Source organism: Triturus cristatus, chromosome 2_2, assembly GCF_964204655.1.
Source record: "Triturus cristatus chromosome 2_2, aTriCri1.1, whole genome shotgun sequence".
Lineage (NCBI taxonomy): Eukaryota > Metazoa > Chordata > Amphibia > Caudata > Salamandridae > Triturus > Triturus cristatus.
This window is the reverse complement of record NC_140582.1, coordinates 329268414-329291015: the sequence shown is the minus strand read 5'-3', so window position 1 is coordinate 329291015 and position 22602 is coordinate 329268414. Positions and strand designations below refer to the sequence as shown.

The 22602-nt window shown below is 46.0% G+C and overlaps 1 protein-coding gene across 1 annotated transcript in view; it reads right to left on the bottom strand.

Annotated features, from left to right (window-relative positions):
- GIMD1 (GIMAP family P-loop NTPase domain containing 1) overlaps positions 1–22602 on the bottom strand; it is a 69890-nt gene that overhangs the window by 24800 nt on the left and 22488 nt on the right. Inside the window, exon 2 of the mRNA XM_085643235.1 lies at positions 14072–14480. Within this exon, the coding sequence (XP_085499361.1) occupies positions 14072–14458 (387 nt within the window). The 5' untranslated portion in view covers positions 14459–14480. The remainder of the gene's footprint in view (positions 1–14071; positions 14481–22602) is intronic.

Genomic DNA, 22602 nt, shown 5'->3' with positions numbered 1-22602 from the left:
CAGCTCCCATGATCAGTAAGAAACCTGTGTGTGCAGCTTTCTGGCTGTGTTTTTTAACCGGACTCATGGCTTTATATCCAATAAATATTTGGGGGGAAATTGTGCCAACAAATACATTTATAAGCTCAAAATTTGTTTCATATTTTATTGGTGTGATAACCCAAACCTTCCTAGAGAGGGTCGGACTGTCTTGTTGCGCTTGATCAATACAATAAGGGGCTTGGATTAAAACACTTTCCAGGGCTTCTTTTAGCTTACAGACAAGCTCTGCAAAATGGAGCATAAAAATACCTTGACGATTGCTGTGTTCTTTTGACCGGCTGTCCCATTTCACACTCCTACTCCACACCCCACTTCCCCACCCCTCCCAAGAACATTAAGCCATTTAAACTTTCTTTGCGCTTCTGAAAAGGGGGGGCTCTGGGCCCCCCCGCCCGCATGGCGGTGCGGCGACCCCTCCCCTTGTCCTCCGGACCTCTCGGTGGTGGGGCGTGTCCACTGGGGCGCGCCCTGTCACCGATTGGTTGCCACCCCACCCGTGACCCGGATGGCGTTAATCGACATCCGGGTCGGGGGGAAGGGGGGGGGGGGGTGGGCCGCTAGGAAATAAAGAGGCGGGGAGCGCCCAGGTGACCCCCTTGTTGCCTGGACGCTCCCCCACACCGGACGTGCCCCGCGCTCGGGGCCTTGTGTTTTTCACGTGTCTTCTTGCTTCCCTTTTGCAGGTTTCGTCGTTACCCAGCTAGAGCGGAGGATCGTTGTTGGTGGCGTGCAGGAGCCTTCGTGAGCCCAGCGGGGACTGTTGCGGGGAAGCTGTGCGTTTTGTAGAGGTCCGGTGCAACAGAGGTATTGCGAGGCAGCGGGTGGGGTGCGGCAAAAAAACGCGCGGTTTTCCCGCCCATTCTCACGGGTGCTGGGGTGAGTTTTTGGCAGAGGCTGTGGCGTGACCTTGAGAGCTGCTGCCTTCGGACCGGGGTACTCGGGTTCGAGTCGCAGCCAGCCAGACAAAGACCTTGGCCCCCCCCCCCCCCTGGTTCTCGCCCGAGCTCCGTGTGGAGAGAAGCGTCAGTTTCAACTAATAGAGCCTGTTGGGAGGTTATTATTTTATTGTAAGGGGGGGTGCTTGGAGAAATAAGCGCGCGCAAAGGGCATTAAAGGGCTGTAATTAGCGAACATTATTGTTTATGTGATTCTCGCGACAGGAGTGTGTACAAGGGCAGTGGACGGGGCAGTCACAGAAAGTTAGCGCTTGTACATACGTGTTTACCTTTTTACAGTCTGCTTTCACATCTGGGTGATTTACCACTCCCAGGAATTAATATATGTTCTATTTTAGGTGGGTTATTACTCCATTGCTGTTTTTTCCGAGGTAAGCTGCGTGGTGGACGGCGGTGTTGGACGCAGGTCTATTTCCGGCTGGGAATACGCAGGATTCGAACGGTAAGAGGAGAGCGGGGGTCTCGCATTGCATTGCTTCTGGTAGCCGCCGGGTGGGTCTACGTTAGAGTTCACTCATCCCTGACAAACCGGATAAGCCGGGGCGTTGCGGTTACGGTTGCATGGTGCTTACAGCCCCCTGTACATCCTCCACCTGGTGAAGGTAAACGCGCACTTACACCTGTGTTGGAATATTAGGAGTGTAGGGCGGTGCACCTCAGTCATGCCGAGGTCGATGGGTGGTAAAGGAGGGTCCAAGATGGAGGTTATGATGCAGGCCATGATGCGGGAGATGAACAGCATTAATAGGCGGTTGGGGAAGGTTGATGAATTGGAGGCCCTCATGAATGAAAGGTTTGCTGATCCCCCAGGCCCTTCAGGCAGGCCCGCGCGGCAGCGAAAGGCACCCTTGCCAAGGGGGGATTTTGCTAGCCCGCCAAAGAAGTCTAAGGCCAAGAAGCCCAGGTGCAGTGCCCCAGCCCCAGTAGTTCCGGTCTCGATTCCTCCAGCACCCCCGAGTCCAGTACCTTTTATACCTGTGCCGGTAGTTCCGGAGCCCGCTGCACCGGCTCCTGCCATGCCGCCGGCGTTACCTCCTGTGGGCCCTGTTTCCCCGCCCGTGGTACCGAGGCCAGTGCCGGGCCTGCCGCCACCGGTCACTCCATTGCCTGCCATACCAGTGCTACCGGCCACGCCCCCTGGGGCGCCCGTAGTCCCAGTTGATAACCCGGACTCGGTCCCTGCTGAATTGGCATCTCAAATAGCGGCCTTATTGCCTTGGTTACAAAAGGGGGGCGTGTTACCTGCTTCATCAGATCACGCGGCAAAAGCGGCGCAGTTGGTAGAAAGGATTAAATCGGCAGCGGCAGCAGACAGAGCTGCGGTACCATCATCTGCTTCACTTTCAGATTCCAGCCCGGCTCAACCGAACGCAGATGGTGGTCAACCGGCCCGGGTACAAGGAAATGGTAAGGAGGTGGCGCTGCCTCTCTTGGGAGATGGGTCAATTCCCTCCAGGAGTGAGAATTTGGCACAACATGTGTCCCAGGCAACGAAAGAAATGATCTGGGCGGGAAAATATATTTACATTTTTTCGTTGCTACTTGATAGCAGGGAAATGGAACATGCGAAGACACTAAAGGAATGGATGCTTCCTAGTGAATGGAGGGCACAGTGTTCTAGATTTAGGGTGGAGGAAACTTTGCTCAACTGGGTCAGGGCTTTCGCAGTATTCACAACCATCATGTCCGAACGGCCTCCTAATGTGCAGGCGCCATTGGCTTGTTACCAGAGTAGGATTGTGGGGTGGAGCGAGCAGTACCCGGGGGATGCCTGGAAGGAGTATGATGTTAATTTCAGGAAAGCTAAAGAATTTGACTCATCACTGACATGGGATAGGGTTGATTCTGTGTCGTGGCATAGGCAGTTCTCAGGGAGCTCAGCCCCACTTCAGTCCACCAGTGCGGGCAGGGAGTACTCCACCAGACCTCAACACCCCTTTCGGTCGGCCCAGGGGAGCGAGGTCCCGGGTAGGATTAGGGGGGGGGGTTTGAGAGAAAAGGGGTGTGCTGGGATTTTAATAAGCGCAACTGCACGAGGGCCCCTGGCACCTGTAGATTTAGACATGCATGTGCAGTCTGCGGTCACCCCTCCCACCCCGAGTCATCTTGCAGGTCTAAGCAGGGCAACCACAGTCAGAAGGGGACGGGGAAGCCAGAGTAGTGCAGATCACTTGGTTATCCCTACCCCTATAGATGTTTTGGCAATGATTCCTTGGTTGAATAGGTACCCGAATCGCACAGCGGCCACTCTACTTCAGGAAGGTTTTTCACAAGGTTTTAGGATCCCGGCAGGGGGTACACAGGTAGCGCACATTGCAGGAACCAACTGCCAGTACAACATAACCCCGCAGTGGTGGCTGCTAAGATTAGCAAGGAACTGTCTTTGGGTAGGATAGCTGGCCCTTTCCAGACGGTGCCTGTTCCCAATTTTGTGTGTTCTCCACTAGGGGTTGTACCTAAGAAAGAGAGGGGGGAGTTCAGACTGATCCACAACCTGTCGGCACCTAGAGGAGCGTCATTGAATGATGCAATTGATGAGGGGATTTGTAGTGTAAAGTACGCCTCATTTGACCAGGCAGTTGACCTATTGCGGGCGCTGGGGCCAGGGGCGATGATGGCAAAATCAGACATAGAATCTGCTTTCCGTCTCCTCCCAGTCCATCCTCTGGACCACCATTTATTAGGCTTCACTTTTGATGGCAAGTTCTATATGGATAAATGCATGCCCATGGGCTGTTCCATCTCATGTGCCTATTTCGAGACGTTCAGCTCATTTTTGGAATGGGTCATGAGAGAGGCGACGGGCCACCGGCAGGTTATGCATTATCTGGACGATTTCCTTTTCTTGGGTGCGGCGGGATCTCAGGAGTGTGCGTGGGCGTTGAAGGAATTTTGTGTGCTCATGCGGGCTTTTGGGGTCCCGCTAGCACCGGGGAAGACGGTCGGACCGTCCACCTGTTTAGAATTCCTTGGTATCGAAATTGACTCAGTGGAAGGATGCTTCAGGTTGCCTGTGGACAAGGTGTCTAGGTTTAGAGCAGCCCTACGTCAATGCTTACGCAAAGACAAGGTTACATTGCAACAGCTACAGGAAGTGGTGGGGCAATTGAATTTTGCCCTTCGGGTCATCCCAATGGCACGCCCCTTTTCACGCTCCATTGCTCAAGCCATGAAAGGGTTATGGGAGAAACATCACCGCACGAGGTTGTCATCTGAGGTTCGCCAGGATATGCTTATTTGGATGGCATTCCTGGAGGATTTCAATGGCAGAGTAGTGTGATCAGGTCCTCCCGCCACATCAGCAGAATTGGGCTTATGGACAGACGCTGCGGGGAGTGCGGGCTTTGGTGCCATCCTGGGGACTAAGTGGGTCGCCCAGCGGTGGCCAGCGGAATGGAGAACATGGGGTCTGACCGCCAATATTGGCTTCCTGGAACTCTTCCCGATATGGGTAGCATTGATGGTCTGGCCGGAACACTTATGCAATCAATCCGTGGTGTTCTGGTCGGATAACATGACAGTTGTGGAATGCATAAATCAGCAGGGGGCACGCTGTCCATTCATACTGCGCTTAATAAAGGAGATTGTGTTGCAATGCTTAAAATGGAATGTGGTGTTCAGAGCCAAGCATGTCCCTGGCATCCTCAACAATGCAGCTGACTCCCTTTCTCGCTTTAAAATGCAGGTTTTCAGGGAACATCTTCCTGCGGCAGACCCCCAGCCAGCGCAATTCCCGGCAGTACTTTGGCAGATTGGTGCCCTAGATTACAAGACCTCGTGGTTGCTAGCTTAGCCCCCAGGACCAGGACAGCTTACGAAGGGGCGTTTTTGTCTTACCGGGCCTTTTTGGGGCAGGAATGGGAGGTTAGGTGGGCGCAGGAGGACAGTTTTGCAGCTTACCTAGAATCGATGCACAGGGAAGGGCGCTCAGTGGCGGCTGCGAGCAGACATAGGGCGGCGGTCTCCTTCTTCGCACAGGGTAAGGGTATGCGGGATCCCACTAACACCTTTCTGGTACGCAAGGCCTTGAGGGGTTGGCACCGTTTACAAGGTTGCCGGGGTGATAAGAGGAGGCCCATTGGACTGGCACGGCTGACAGCATTACTGGGGGCGCTGCACAGTGTATGTAGCTCACAGTGGGAAGTACTTTTGTTCAAGGCTGCATTTTCCCTGGCCTTCTATGGGGCTTTGAGGGTTGGGGAGTTAGTGGCTGGGTCAAAGGCTGATAGGGTGGGCGGACTACAGTGGGCCGGCGTGAAGATCAGGGAGGACGTTCTGTGGATAACAATTCAGAGATCAAAAACGGATCAGGATTCTCGGGGTCACACTATAGTGCTCCGCCGGGCTCGGGCTAACCCTTGCTGCCCGGTTTCTCACGTGGAGGCTTTCTGCAGGCAGCGGGAGGACACGGTGGGGGGCGCACTGTTGTGTCATGCCGATGGTACACCATTGACTAGGTACCAGTTTAGACGAGTCTTGGAGTTAACGGTCGGACGGGCAGGTTTTGATCCAAAGGAATTCGGCACCCACTCATTTAGGATTGGGGCAGCAACTGAGGCAGTGGCGAGGGGTCTCTCAGTTGAGAATGTGAAGAGACTGGGGAGATGGTCGTCCGAACGTTACAAGAGTTATGTACGAATTGACGTTATGACAGGATGGTGCTCACGCCTGGTATGTTTCTGGTTTTTTGCAGTTTCTCAAACCTGTCACGCAGGGGAGGAACTCGTCACCGGGCGTCAACCACCGACATCGGCACAGCACGGAGGACACAAGAAATTGGTGACTTGGATTGTGGGCCACTCTTATGTTAGGCGTGCCGAACATGTTTTTCTTTCAGGAGACCGTATGAAGGAGGTGGCGCGAAAGGGGTTGTATATCTCATTCTTCGGGAGAGGGGGTTTATGCCTCAACCAGTTTCGGAACTTTTTTCAGGGACTATTAGCTCAGCAGCCCGCTCCCCCCTCAGTGGTGATACTTCACCTGGGGGAGAATGATTTGGCCAAATTGGTGAGGCGCTTGCTTATTGAGGAGATCATTTCCACTGCGGGGTGGGTGGCCAGGACTTGTCCGGGTTCCACAGTAGTCTGGTCGCAACTTATCCCTCGGTGGCAGTGGCGAGGGGGGGACTCGGTTAGGGCGTTGAATCACTCGGTACGGAGGATCAACACACAGTTGGACAAATTATTTCGAGCCCCCCGGTTGCAGACGATTCCACATGGGTGTATCTGGGGTGAGCGGTTCTACCTGAGGGACGGGGTGCACTTGACTGAGGCAGCGAACGTCTTGTGGTCTAATAATGTCTGGGCCTGGTTGGAGGGATTTGCAAGATAAGCGCGCTCCTGGCTTAGGTCTAGGGAAGGGGGAGGCCAGATCGTCGGTCAACAATGCTGGCCTGTGGCGGTAAGGTCATGACCGGTGAGCAACTATTTTAAGGTCTGAGGGGGCGGGCATCGTCCTATGGAGGTTCCCGCCCAGGGGGAGGGGCCATTGGCCCCTCCTAGAACTTCAGGGGCAAGGTAACTGGTGCTTCAAAGGGGCGCGGGTTGGGGAGTCACGCTTTCCTTAGGCTGGTAGCCACCCCGCGCGCGCATACTCATGACGTCACCGGATGGCGCAGAGTAAGGGCCCTCCTTTAGTGGGTAAATGAAGTTCACGCCGTGGACCGGGTAATTACCGGGCCCGGCTGCGCATGCGCACATCTGAGGCGCAGCTAGTAGGACTTGACACCGGTTAGCGACCTTGCCATTTGGCCCAGAAATGTTAGTATACAAAAATGCAGATGAGGATGTTAGACTCGGTTAGGAAACAATCTGTATTAGAGTCTTTGTTAAGGATAGTCATTCACACTTGTTGACAATAATGTATCTAATGTCCTGCTGATTTTTGTATAACGGTTTATCATGCAATTATAAAATTTTTATTGTTTTATAACTTAATAAATACGGCCGGGGGGTCTTGAGACCTCCCGCCTTCCAAAGATACCATGCTTATGTTCCTGTTTCTGGGTGTGCTGAGGTCATAAGGGGGGGGGGGCGGTAGCCAGTCACTGACCATGTGAAAAGGGGGGGCTCTGGGCCCCCCCGCCCGCATGGCGGTGCGGCGACCCCTCCCCTTGTCCTCCGGACCTCTCGGTGGTGGGGCGTGTCCACTGGGGCGCGCCCTGTCACCGATTGGTTGCCACCCCACCCGTGACCCGGATGGCGTTAATCGACATCCGGGTCGGGGGGAAGGGGGGGGGGGGGGTGGGCCGCTAGGAAATAAAGAGGCGGGGAGCGCCCAGGTGACCCCCTTGTTGCCTGGACGCTCCCCCACACCGGACGTGCCCCGCGCTCGGGGCCTTGTGTTTTTCCCCACCCACCATCCCTGTAGGACGCGGTTGATGCGTTACTAGTCCGATTTAGGGTGTAAATTGCTAGGTTGGGGTGAACTTACTTTCTCAGGCACGGTAAACTAGGTCTGAAATGTTGGTTTTTCTGATGAGGTTTTCTTTTAGGACTTTCTCTCCCATTGTAGTGATCGATATTGTATTGCAAAGTTATGTTGCTGATTATGCTTTATCGTAGGCCTTTTTTCTCCCAATGTAGTGAATGGTACTGTATTAAGTGTCACTGGTACAATTATGTCTAGGCCTTTTTTCCCTTGTAGCTCTACGGTGTTATACATGATGTATGTTTTGTTTTTAGTCAGTGTAGTTGTACTTTAGAATTTTTTCCCATAGGTCGTCGTATTTATTAGGAATGGGGCATGCGGTAAGGTCATGACCGGTGAGCAACTATTTTAAGGTCTGAGGGGGCGGGCATCATCCTATGGAGGTTCCCGCCCAGGGGGAGGGGCCATTGGCTCCTCCTAGAACTTCAGGGGCAAGGTAACTGGTGCTTCAAAGGGGCGCGGGTTGGGGAGTCACGCTTTCCTTAGGCTGGTAGCCACCCCGCGCGCGCATACTCATGACGTCACCGGATGGCGCAGAGTAAGGGCCCTCCTTTAGTGGGTAAATGAAGTTCACGGCGTGGACCGGGTAATTACCGGGCCCGGCTGCGCATGCGCACATCTGAGGCGCAGCTAGTAGGACCTGACACCGGTTAGCGACCTTGCCATTTGGCCCAGAAATGTTAGTATACACAAATGCAGATGAGGATGTTAGACTCGGTTAGGAAACAATCTGTATTAGAGTCTTTGTTAAGGATAGTCATTCACACTTGTTGACAATAATGTATCTAATGTCCTGCTGATTTTTGTATAACGGTTTATCATGCAATTATAAAAATGTTATTGTTTTATAACTTAATAAATACGGCCGGGGGGTCTTGAGACCTCCCGCCTTCCAAAGATACCATGCTTATGTTCCTGTTTCTGGGGGTGTGCTGAGGTCATAAGGGGGGGGGGACGGTAGCCAGTCACTGACCATGTGCATTTCATTGTGGGCCCAAATCACAAAGCAACATTTATGACCGAAAACGTATGCCTGTCAAGTATCCAACTACGAGTACCTTGCATATAATAGCCATATTTGTGCATCACAACTTCATACAATTATGCAGTAGTAAACTCTGTGCAAGGGGTGTGGTGTGGGAGGATAAATTATGATATATTTGAGTGTTAAAGAATACCCACAATCTGACACGTTGGTCAGCATTAAAAAAAAACTCCTGTCTGACCTCTTCCCATCTTAGAAACTGTTGGAGATTTACTCGAGTAAAGTATTGGGGTAAATTTTCGTCCAGTGTGGGAAGGGGAATGGAGCACCTAAAAAGCTTGTGGACTGCAAGGGAAGGGATTTCTCCATACAGAAAATAGCTTACTGTGGAACAAAGAGTGAAAAACATTCTAGCCTGTACAATCGGCATTTTGGAAATAGTAAAAATCCAAAAACGCTAAACGTCCAAAATGTCACAAGACATTGCTAGTAGTATGTTGTTTAGAGACCTGAGACTGGTGCAGCTTTCCAAGACTACTACTGACAATGTTTCTGAGTGCCAAAAAGTAGTAAATCTGCACCTATTCTTAGGAGTGATTCTTGGGCCTCAGATTTACAAACCTTTCTCATATCAGTCACTATATATCTTGAAGTTCTGGATCCAAACAATTTGCAAGTTAAAACCTTCTCTTAGGGAAATGTGGACGAGAAAAACCAACACAGACATAGCAGACTAGATTTAGGACCTCCAATTCAGCTACCAAGCCAAGAATGCAATTATTGTGGGGTGTCACACCCTAAGCACCCCTGGAAGGTATGCCCCTGATATCCACTGTGTAGCTTTCTCCATGAATCAGAACTAGGAATTCTTGTGTTGCAGCACTGACGTGAGAAAAGTGGGGAGACGTTTTTTTTCCTTTTCTGCTAGTGAAGGAAATGAATATAGGGCCCCACTGGACTCTAGATCAATGCTCATTTTTAGGTGTGGTGATAGCCAAAAGCTTTTGATTTTTCTAAAACTATATGTATAATATATTTACTTATAGAGGCTTTCAGCAACTCCTCGTCATCTCTGGTCTATTGTTTTGGATTTTACTTTTTACTTCCTCCCACTATAATAAATAGCATGGGGCAGTTTCTCAGCGCATTTCAGCCATTGGCTAACTCCACTGTGAATGTCGGCATTCTGCCTTTTACAAGGCACACATCTACAAAGTAGTTCCCTTAAGTGCTATGGACTTCAATGGCAATGTGCTTTTTGGGACTAAAAAATATGTTTGCTTTTAGCAAAAGTTTTTCTTTAGATTGATGAGGGCTCAGCAGCCTCCCCAATGATACTGTTTTGGAAAAAACATACCAAAACAAGTATCGACAAAGTCAAAAGATAGACAGGAAATGCCAGTGGCCAGAACTTTTGGCTTTCCCAATGTTTGATTCCCTTTGGCAAGGCCATGCCCTGGCAGGCGCTAGTCTGCTCAGATACCTAGCAGTAGAGAGCCTTACATTTCGAGAAGGAGTTGCTTAAAAAGTTGAACCTTTATTCAACTCTTCCAAAAATGTAGAAGGAATATAGCCTGCCAGATTTGAAATGGAATGGAGTCCCTTATCTTGAGTGCTATTTGAAATGGATTGGAGTCCCTTATTCTGTAGTGTAACACAAGAACACAGCACTGCAATCAGACAAGTAAGAAATGAGGCATGCAGTCTAGTCTAAATTGGGTTTGTAAAAGAGGTGCGGATTAAAGATTGGTTCTATAGTGTCCTTCCCAGCCTGGGTACCAGCTAATGACTATGCGACACACGGAGCTTAGTATAACACATCTTTATTTTTCTGTGTGTAACGCAAATTCAACATTATAAACCTGCATTCACTTCACTAGGCTCTAATGCTTACATCACAGTTCTACGGAGTCCATCAGGAGCCAAAAGGTTCTGTCATTGCTAACCCACATGAAACTACAGGTTCCTCTCCTATATTTAGTTCAGTTATTACCAGAAATGTGTTTCTTGCCATTACATCTGATAATGTTGGGGTCATCAATGCATTTTAAGAATTTGATACCAACATACACAGAGTATGAACAATAATGATAGAACAATAAAAAAACTGAAAAGATTGTTTAAGCTTATGAACTGGGAAATAAAAAATGTGTCCATGCACAGATAACATAAACATATTTTAAAAAGAAGGTACCCCTCCAGCATGACTCCTTTATGGTTAATGCTGTGGCTTTGGGATCCTGGGAACTTTCTGGGACCTACTCTCTGTACGGACTACGTTTGATCTTGCTGCTTTAATTTCAAATTGTTTACTATACAACTATCCACTGGTGTTATACGGCGGATATTTAAACTAAATAAATAAATGTTGCAAAATAAGAAGGTACTTGCTTTCCATGTATGAGATGGATGAAAGCACTGGTGCTTTAAAAAAACATAATGAGACAAATAACCGATTGCATCGGCTACATACAATTTTGTTATCGTCAAGGTTGGACTGGCCTATAGAGCAATAAGGCAGTGTCCGAAGGGCAGGTCTGATAGGTAAGTGTGTGGACTGGTTTGTGGCTGTTTGTGCGCCTGTTTTATAGTCGGCTGGTCCACTTTTTACTGTTGGATTTTCCTGCTATTAAAACAAACATTGCCTGCAGCGAGCTCAAATCCATGCAGGCTTCCATATCGCTCAAAACACCAATACAACTTGTCTTTACAAGTTCAAAATCTTCAACATTTTCAACCATGGACCATTTTCTTCGTTATCTAACTCACTAATGGCAGCCACTTTTATTTTGGTGCCCAGGCCTGTCCCAGTTCGATCCTGGTTATCATGAAAAGGTAGGGGCATATTTATGAGTTGGGTTGTGTCTCACTTACACCATGCAATATGGTGCATGCGTGGCGCTAGCCCAAAATGCAATTTATGAAGCAGCGCAAGGCCACCTTGCGTGGTCCTGAGTGGCTTTATAAATCCAGAGTAACACAACGAATCACGAATCACTGTGTTGCATTACTTTGCGCCAGGTTGGCATTCCAGGGGTGCTGTGTGGGTGTTCCTAAGCGAAATCCATGGATTTTGATGCATTCCCATATGTAAGAAAAGTGGTAGACCTGGTAATGCGCCAAAATGCTACGCCTTCCCAGGTGAGGCGTATGAGGAGAAATATCTTGATTTCTACACATTACTTCCTCTTTCAATATGTGCTGCACACATAGAAAGAGGAAAATGCCCCAGAGGATTGTATTTGTGCTGGAAGGTGCCCCTTCCTGCTCAAGAACAATCCTCCTCACATCGCAGGCCCCCTCGCAGGGTGCCGGCATTGGCACTAGACAGCCAAAATGGCGCAAGCACAGGGACAAAGGCAGGAATGCATTGTATTCTTTTAAATACGGCGCATTCCTGCCCTTTCCCTGTCACAAGGTGCAGCAAGGTGATTTGCTGCGCTGCGTGACTTTCTTATAAATATGCCTCTTAATTTCTTTTCTAATTCTGGCGAGTTTTAATGGTCCTCGCTTTTCATTGTCTCAACGCTTGCATCCTTAATGCCTTGATGAGTGGACACTTCACATACTTCAATGAGCCAAAAGAGCTTTGGGCAATAAAATATGCTCGTACAAAGAAGATGGAAGATTATGCATACAATTAAACACAATAAACAAGGAACCTTGAAATGATAGTGAAGAGAAGGTAATCTGAGTTAATAGAGATAAAGAAATAAACGAGGCACAAGAGGGACATTAACTAAAAGTGCTGAAGAGCAGAGAAAGAGAAGGAACATGAGTTATGAGTTCTAATCATGTTGTGAGATCATAAGATCGGGCTCTGATGAATCACAGACAAAAGAACAAAGGAGGGTGGAGGGTGGTAAAGGCCTCAATGAGCAATACAGAAAAACATGTGTGTCGCATGGACATAGCAGCAGACTGGAGAATTCAAGCACATGAAAAGTGGCGAGTTATAGATGATGAGAGCTTGAACGTTGGGGACCAGGTGGAGAGCAGCAAGGAGGAGAGGTCCAACATACAATGTTTATTCAATTTTAGTAGGAGAGGAATGGAAAAAAAACATATGTTTTATGTACAGGCAACCCAATCATGCAGTGTGTTAAGTTAGCCTGTGATATTGCCCTTTTCCCCAGTACACTAGCTCCATGTACCCAGGGGGTACTCTAGATTGCAGCTGCAGCCGAGAGGGAGGCCCCTGATTAGAATGCCCAAGCCCTAGAGGGGCTTATATTGACTTCAACTTACTTGCACCATTTTAAAAATAGTACTTTCTGGGATAGCCTTAATCGTAAAGTAAAAGAAGTGCTGAAAAGCCTGGGAGGTAACAGCTTGAGAGCTTTGCATGGATAGATTCAGGGAGTTAGCCAACCACTAGGTTTTACCTATAATCTGTGGGTCCCATCAGCTGAGAATCAGAGTGCTGCCTGGAGTCGAGCAGACAAGCAGAACAGAAGAGGGAGACTGCTGTTGGAGGGATTCCCTGTCTGCCTTGGAGAGTCCTGAGGACTGTGCATACACTCCCCTGTATTTAGAAATCTGAAAGGCTCCTCCAATGGTCAGGGAGAGCTGGTTCCTGCACCCCACAAGATCAAAAGGGATACCCAGGACTTACCCAGAACCTAGGGAAGTCTGTCGCTTAGGTTGCAGCTAACAGGACAGTAGAGTACACACAGGGCCTCTGTAAATGAGTTAAGGTATATAATTACCTATTTGATACAACCGAGTGAAGTGAGGATTGCTTTCAGTTTGTCTTTCTTACGATTCTTACCATATCATCCTATCGTACAATTGCTTTATTGTCCTGGCCACCTCACAATAAAACAGAAAGGGGCATATTTACAAGGAAGTGGCACAGCGCGGCGTTAGCCTCCTTGGCTAAACTCCGCACTCCGTCACTTCTGAAACGCAGGGCTGCACCATATTTGCAACAACATGGTCCAGCCCTGTGTTTACCCCTGTGCTGGCGCTAATTTAGCTGCCTAAGGCCAATGCAGGCACCCTTGCACCATAGGGCAAAGGTGTCTGCATTGCAGGTGAAGATTGTTTATGTGCAGGAAGGTGCCCCTTCCTGCACATAAACAACCTTTAAATGGCGTTTTGTAACTTCTATGTGTGCTGCTTAATGCAGCACATATAGAAGTTGCAAAACGTAATTTTTTTAAATGATTGTTTATGTGCAGGTAGGGACACCTTCCTGCACATAAGCAATTAATGGCGTTTGCTGTTTCCATGTGTGCTGCACAACGCAGCACACATGGGAACAGCAAAAACTAGGAGCAATTGAACATTTCTCCTCGTTTTGCCTGGGTAAGACCAGGTTTTGCCTGATCTTAATTTTGGTGCTGCTTCATATTTATGCCACCCTTGTAAATATGGGGCAGCATCAAAATCAGTGGGTGTTGCTGTGGAACGCCCACCGCAACACACATTGACCTCCCCTTTCACACTAAGTATAGCGTGAAAGGGTTCCTTATTTCCAAGGCAGCTTTAAGCCATGTTAAGTGGCTTAACTCTGCCTTGTAAATGAGGCAAAATCCCTATCGCCACTACAACGTTGTGAAAAGTGACGTTGTGGTGGCAATAGGGGCTTGTAAATATGCCCCTATGTGCCTAAAATTGATGCATAGATCCTTTAAATACACAGTGCTTCAATTACCTCAACTAGCTGCAGGGTGTGATGGTAATCTTCTTCGCAGAGTGGGAGGTCAGCTCTCAGGACGAGCAGGGCCATGTGGAGTCCCTTCTGGAAGTGATGCAGTAGTGCTGACCCTATTTCCGGCTTCACCTGCTTCTGGCTGAACTGGCTGTGCGGGACTCCAGGTGTGTCTAGGACATGTGCCCGTAGACCCAACTCCTTCCCAAGACGCCTACCAAAGTTTGGTATCCGGCAGCTGAGAAGGCGGCACTTTGTGGTGACAGAACTGGCGGCGAGCCGGCTCTCAAACTCATTGCTGCCCAGAAGGCTGTTTCCCAAAGAGCTCTTCCCACTTTGTGTTCTTCCCATTAGAAGAAGGTTAACACTGACCTCGTTGTTCTCTGACATCCTGTTATTTCAGTTTCTCTTCCTATGTTAAATAAGACAAAAAAAGGAAATTATTTTATGCACTTCAGACATTGCTCATAGCATGGCAGCCTCTTTATATTTTGTTGGGGTTGATTTTTGAGTTCACCACTTACAATACAAAGCAAGAGCCAGATGTATCAAAGCATTTTGTCGGCCTTGCGTCCCCACAGGATGTCGAAAGGGCAACACAATCCCTAAATAAGACTTAATAAGCAACGCCACCTTATGTGGCCCTGCCTTGCTTGGTGAATCTGGAGCAACACAAGGCAGCGCAAGTAACTCTGCCTTGGGAAGGCGTTACAAGGGTGGAGCGTGGGTATTCCCACACATCCACCCATGGATTTTGGCGCGTTCCTAGATTTACCAAGAATCATCCTTCTTGAGCCTCTAATTGTGCTGCATTCTGCAGCAGACATAGAAAGAGGAAAAAGCTTCTAAGGATTTTTTTGTGCAGGAAGGTGTTCCTAGCACAAAACAATCCTGCCACTAACGCAGGCACCATTGTACCATGGCAGCACATTTTGAACCAGTGCAAGGAGAGGACAGAAATGTGCCATATAACATTAACTATGGCCCCAAACAATTTCCCTAACAAAAAGCCAGACCTGTTGGACTTGCCCATGCTTGTTTGATTGTTATTGGTTTCATCCAACCACACAAGCTGGAAGGCAGCTCCTTGCATTTACCACCCATTCTGTAAAGAAGAACATTTTGAGCAGTAGATGGTTTGGTGGAGTTTTGTATTTTAATGCCAAAGATGACAAATCTTGACAAAGATTTTAGTATTATTGGAAAGAAATGTCCAATGGGTATTCCATCTACTGTTGAAAACATTCTGCTACATAAGGTGTCATTTTTTTGTCGTGTACATTTGCAACTAATACTTGATTATTTCTACCTCTAAATATACCGGTCTTTGTGCATTTATTCACATCACAGGCAAATGTGTAGTTTATATTGAGCTAATTTACATGCTGTCTGTCTATTCGCATATCTATTGATCTATCCATTGTAGTTCTAGTCTTAGCCTTTGAGAAAAACATTAAAGGACATATTTATGAGTGGGGTTGCATCGAGCTTGCACCGCGCACATTGCTGCTATTGTGACGCAAGCCCAATATCTGATATATGAAGCCATGCAAGATCACAATTCGCTGCATTGTGTTACTCTGCACCATAGAGGCATTCCATGGGTGTTGTGTGGGTATTCCCATGCAACATCCATGGACTTTGACGCATTCCCAGATTTACCAAAAGTGATATATCTGGAAATGCGCCAAAAGTCTACACCTTCCCAGGTAAGGCATAACGGGGAGAAATATCTTTTTTTTTTCTCTCTTCGTTAAATCCTCTTTCTATGTGTGCTGCATTCTGCAGCACACATAGAAAGAGGAAAATGCCTCAGGGGGATTATTTTTGTGCAGGAAGTTGCCCCTTCCTGCACAAAAACAATCCTCCTTATAACGCAGGCACCCTTGCACCATAGTGCAACGGTGCCTGCCTTGGTTCTAGGCAGCCAAAACAGCACTAGAGCCGGGACAAAGGCAGGAATGAGTCATTTTCTTTTAAATACGGCACATTCCTGCCCTTTCCCTATCACGCAAAGCAGCAAGGTTACTTGTTGGCTTGCCATAAATATGGGCCTAACAATTTGCAAGTCTGAGAGTGAGTTATGTCTGAGGAACAGGCAATTGTGCTAGCCCTTTAAACTAGAAAACATGTTTAACACCTACCTTTCTCTTCGTATGAGGATCAAAAGTGAATCTTTCCCTTGGAAGATAATTTTTTTACATTATTTTTTATTGGAAGAGTTCATACAGCCAACAAACCACATTTCATTAAAACATTACATCATGATGGAAAACAGAAAAAAAGAAAAAATATACACATGCCACATACAGCAGAAATAGGGTGTATTAAAGCCAATGGAAAGCCATGCATTGCATACTGTCCCGCATATCGTATTGATTAATTTCTAATATGATACTTTGTTTGTTGTGTTGTGCGTTCCAGACCTTAATGCATAGCGGTATTCTAATTCCTTAATGTTTTACATTTTAGACTGCCATTGTTGGAAAGTAGGAATCACTTTTGGAGAATTATTGATCACGCTACGAAGGCAATTATAAATAATTGTTTCTTCTGCGGTGGTTCTATTTTGACATCGGGAGAATACCCCAAAACCGTTGACTGGGCATCCATTGGATGTTCAATCTCTAATGTATGGAGGCAATGTTCCTGAATCTCAACCCAAAACTGATTTATTTTTAGGCAGTCCCAGATGATGTGTGTCCAGTTGCCCCACCCCCCTCCTAAACAACGTTCCAGTATCTGGGGCTAATTTTGTGCAAATAAGCTGGGGTTCTAGAACAACCATTTTGTATAGAATTGCATTCAATGGAAATTTGCCCCCTTCATTAAAGAAAAATGTAACTGATCTTATTCCAGGTCTCTACCGACATCTGGAGGCCCTCTTTGGACTACCACTTATCACAAGCCTTCAACAATGCCTCATTGCCCTTCTTCTGACTCATAAGGCTACCCAGCAAATAAGGGATATGTGCGTTCTAGTCTCTAGCAAATCTTCAACCAGATCTAAACTTGTCTAGATTTTTCTATGATCCAGTTCATGCAAAAAATATCTTATCCTAATAAAGGAGTATTCCATCATTATTTTATGGTGCCTAAAAGCAGGCTCAACTTTAGTCTAATCTTTCCAAGAATCAAGACTTAAAAAATCTGAGATATTTCTAAATCCATTACTCTCCCATCTAGAGGTTTGTCTTTTCATCTAATACAGTGTCGGGTGGTAACTTTTGAAAGTTGTAGGTGCAAACACGAGCGAGTGAGCCCAACAGTCATAAGGAGGTAAATAGCGCATTTTGAAGCAAATTTGAGAAAGCAAGAAGGTTAATAGACTAAATAACATGTTTCAATTCTGACATTGTGAGACTGTGAATTAAACATTACTGAAGCCTTTGGAAGGGGTAGTGGCCGTCAGAGTGTCTCAATCATGCCAATTATGCTAATCCTATGTTAGACAAGTGCACCCTTTTCTCTCCACATCTTGTCCATCTGCATATCTTACCATCTTCAGCAGCCTCCTTCCTCTGACTCCTGAATGCACTATCTCGCATCTCCTTCCCTTCACAACCCCCAAACACACAACGCACCCTCTCATCTGTAATCATCGTATTTTCATTTACTGTTGTCTTCACAATATTTTGCCAACTGTAGACGTCCTTCACACACAGTTGCACAGAACACAGATGCAACTGGAATAAGTGACCATTGCTCTGTATACAGCTAATATTCAAGTAAGCATTTACAGTGAACTGCATTTACCATGATGCTAAGGGGAGAACTGTGCTGGGAGGTGAGGCTGTGGGCTCCCATCCCCCTTCTATATTGATTGAATGTTTCTGTTACTTTTATTAACACGTTGGCACTGTGCCTGTATCTTTCTCTGCTGCTGCAGTTGAGAGGCTGAGCAGTCATTCACCATAGGCATCTGGGGCGCTCTATAACTGTGCTGCATTTGTGATCTGGGAGTGAGAAGTGGCAGTGAGTGTGCTATAAGGAGAGAATGCTTGTCATGGTTTGTTCAGCCCCAATTAATACATAAATAGATCATGGCATGAATGAACTCTTGGAACTGTGTGGCCCGATCAGTAAACATCAGCCGTGTCTAGCAATGGTGCAGAGACAGAATATCGAGTAAAAAATATTGAGTTACACAAATATCGAGTCATTAATATTGTGGGTCAGTTATATCGACAGCAAGAATATCGTGGTCAAGAATATCGACTTAAGGTAAGTAATATTGATTTTAAAAATGTCAAAGTGTTTAACATCGTTTGCAAAAATATAGTTGTTAAAAAATATCGTTTTAGTAGTTAATAATTTTTTTTTAATTTGAATTTTGCATTTTCATTTCCGTAGCGGGTTGTGGGTTTATAGGGGTATAGGGTGGGAAGTAATTTATTTATATTAAGTTTATTGATTATTTTTCATTTATTAATATTTGTTTAATTGAGATGCTATAGTGTTAAATGTGTAAAGTAATTTATTAACTAATTAATAATTGTGAGCGTCAACTATGGTCATCTTTTTACATACCCCGACCAGATTGACGGCTCCCATAAAAACCTGGTGAGAAGGGCACTCTATCAGTATTTTCACAACGAGAGGGAAAGAGCAGACTCCGTGAAACAATCTACAATCAACTACTTATTAATCCGGGAACCACATATAAAATTTCCTATGTCACCGCAGCACTATCTATGTAAAAAATTGGGCAGGTGGAATAGGATTCTATTATTTAGATTCAGGGACAGGAGCATTGTAAATCTTATCTGCTTCCCACTGGGTTACATTAAAAACTTGGAAAAATTAAATTGTCCTTGTGACCATGGTGGAACCCAGAGTATGCTCCATTTCATTTTTGGCTGTGGTTTCTACATGAAATTTACAAGGCACTACCTAATTCCATACTGTAGGAAATATGACTTGACTGACCACAACTATGCTTATAGACACTTTTTAATGTTGGGATCAGACGAATTAATTTTTAGAGTTAGTAGCTTTCTTAACGCTATTGTACGCTCACGCAGGTCTTTGAAAATTGATTAATTTTGTCTAGACATGCATTTTGCACTTTAAAGCATGATTTGCACAACTTAATATATTGCATTTGTCTTGCCTTCATAAAATTTATAGCCATCTTTTTTGCATACCCCTATATATTGTATGTATGATGGTCTTATGTACAGCTTAGCAAGAAGGCCAATTGTGTTTCCACTGTTGTTTTTTCTAAATTATATTTTTATATGTAACAAGCTGTGGCCCAAAATTGTAGTACCTAATGTGTATTTTAAAATTTTGTTTTTGTGCTTTTATGGATGGTTTTTTGAAATCCGAATAAAGTCTATTTGAATTGAATTGAATTGAATTAATAATTGGTTGTTAATTGATTCTAATTAATTGGTAATTAATTATGGTCGTTGTGTAATTAGTTTTAGGTGTGTGTTGTGGTGTTTCTGATGTAAGGGGTGGGAAGTATTTTATTTTTAATTTATGAATTAATAATTGGTTGTTCATTAAGTTTATTTAATTAATTGGTAAGTAATTATGGTAGTTGTGTAATTAATTTTAGGTGTCAGTTGTGGTGTTTATAAGTGTAAATGGTGGGAAGTAATTTATTTTTTATTTATGAATTATTAATTGGTTGTTAATTAATAGGTAATTAATTAATTGGTAAATAATTATGGTAGTTGTGTAATTAATTTTAGGTGTGTGTTGTGGTGTTTATAGGTGTAAAGGGTGGGAATTAATTTTTAATTTATGAATTAATAATTGGTTGTTAATTTTAATTAATTAATTGGTAATTAATTTTTGTATTTGTGTAATTAATTTTAGGTGAGTGTTCTGCGGTTTATAGGTGTAAAAGGTGGGAAGGGTGGGAAGTAATTTATTTTTAACTGATGAAATAATAATCGGTTGTTAGTTAATTTTAATTAATTTATTGGTAATGAATTATGGTAATTGTGTAATTAAGTTTAGGTGTGTGTTGTGGTGTTTATAGGTGTAAAGGGTGGGGAGTTATTTGTGTTTAATTAATTAATATATAGTTGTTAATTATTCGATATTTATTTTGGGAAATTGTTTATTTTTGTGTGTGTTGTTTTTACTTTTAAAGGGGTAAAGGGTAGGTAATAAATACATTTTAATTATTTAACTATTAGTTGTTAATAGTAATAGTTTTTAATTAAAAAATACGTTGTAATTGTGTTTTATTATTTTGAGGTTTAATTTTGTTTCTCCGCTATCCAACACTTTCCCTAATGTTGCACTCACTGGAGTGGGAATAGTAATGTTTAACCTTCCGCTATCCAGCAGTTTCCCTACTGTTGCACTCACTGGAGTGGGAATAGTATTATTTAACTCTCCGCTATCCAACACTTATCCTACTGTTGCACTCAGTGGAATGGGAATACTAATTAGTTCCCCTCTGCTATCCAACACTTTCCCTACTGTGGCTCCTACTTGAGTGGGAATAGTAATTTTTACCCCTCCGCTATCCAACACTTTCCCTACTGTTACACTCACTTGGAGTTGGAATAGTAAATGTAATTCCTCCGCTATCCAACACTTGCCCTACTTTTGCACTCATTGGAGTGGGAATAGTTATTTTTACCCCTTTGCTATCCAACACTTTCCCTACTGTTGCACTGATTCTATTGTGAAATTTAAGTTTAAATATTTTCCCAATAGTTTAATGTTTAAATTTATTATACATTTTTTATATTTTAAATCATTAATATATATTTTTATTTTTTATATTATTTTAAACTTTTAACATAAATTAAAAGTAATAGTTTATTAATTGTTTTAAAGTAAATAAATAGGGGGCTTGGCCAAAATGGCGGTCGTGTGAGATGTACATCGGAGTCTCTCCAGCACCACGACATAAAGCATCGTATTTCTGCCTGGGGACATTTTTTTTTGTTGATAAAACGAGCACACCGGTGGTTCGGTGCATCCCGCGTTCCCTCTGAGCTGGATCTGTAGAACCGCGCAGGCAAGAAATCTCGCTGGACAGAGGAGGAGTGGTGTGGGGCCTACTAACATGGTTCCAGGGCTCACGGCTCCAGGCGGTGGGCCTCAAGCAGAGAGAGCATCGATAGAGCCCTAGACTACTGTTGTAGGGCCGCGGGAGAAACATCGGAGAGTTGGAGGAGTCGGAGAGCTGAACCCGACAGATTGCGGGTGCAGAAAAGTAGAGTTTGATATCGGCACCCATGCCCTCCGAGGGACTTAGGAGCCCGGCCCGGAGACGCTACAAGCTACACACGCCCGGATAATAATAATAATATTAATCCACATTTGTAAAGCACAAACAATCACCCGTAAGGGTCTCTAGACTCTGGGGTCCGTCGGGAAGATTAAGCAAGCTATTGCCCAGAGTCACATGGTGCTCGGCTAATCTGCCGCCGGCGCCAGGGATCGAACCGTGATCCCCAGATTCCGTATAGCGAGTGAGGGCTGGGACAATCAGCTGGGCCGCATCCACTCCTGGCCTGAGGTCCCGGTGGCAGAGGAGAGAAACCCTTAAGTGCTGGAGGAGGGCGCCGAGGGATTTAGCGTGGTGAGGACTAGGCAATGCGTGGCAGACCGGCGCAGTGCTTGGCTCTTCCCGGACCCTCGGAGACGTGGCCGAAGCAGCGCAGGAGCGCTGAGAGCACAAGCATAATCAGACCCCCCGTTGAGAGTGGTGAGTCTGGGGTGGAGAATACCCCAACAAAATAGCCTTCCAGGAAGCGCCCGCTACGCTTACTAAGGAGCGCGCTAATGAAGGTGAAAGCTGGGTGCCCGGCAGAGAGGGGGAAGAATACGGAAAGGCTTCTGCTGGCTATATTGATAGTTACAATAGGCACCATGAGAACTTTGTGTGACCCGGTGGGCCTTCTTGACTTAAGGTGGAAGTAGGGCCTCCTATAGGGGCCCTTCACGGTTTAACACAGCGCCTACCTAGCCCGAAGTCCTTAGAAAACTCCGGCCATGAAAAGATTCCGCTAAACAGAGCAAAGGGGCAAGAGACAGCGGAATGCTCCCCACAAGCTGCAGCTATGCCATACTGCGACCTACGGATCCTGGTGAGAGGAGCGCTAGCTGCGCAGGCCCACGGAGCGCATATACACCTGCACAATATACACAAGTGAACTGCGGGGTATAGTAGAGAACGTTACTCCGAGCTCTTTGAAGACCGACAGGCAGATATAGAGAGTGAAAGTTGTAGAATGTATCCAACCCCACTGGGTGCGCCCCTTTTCTGATCACTAGATAGGGCTGGCACAAAAAGGGAAACAACACAGCCTGCGGAGGGGTCGAAGGGGAAGAAATTGAGGACTAAGAACAACACCCGCTGTCCCCGAACCCACAGTAGCAAACGCTTCAACCTCGCACGATACCCATGGCGATGACCAGGATCAAAAAAGACCATTCGGCAACGGAGACACGTTAACGAAACAATGACTGACTGGTGCCCCGGCAAGCAGCTCTGTGGGGGATGAATAGCATAAAGATGGGGGAGAAGCTCCCGATGCTCCGGCGACCAAGGCCTT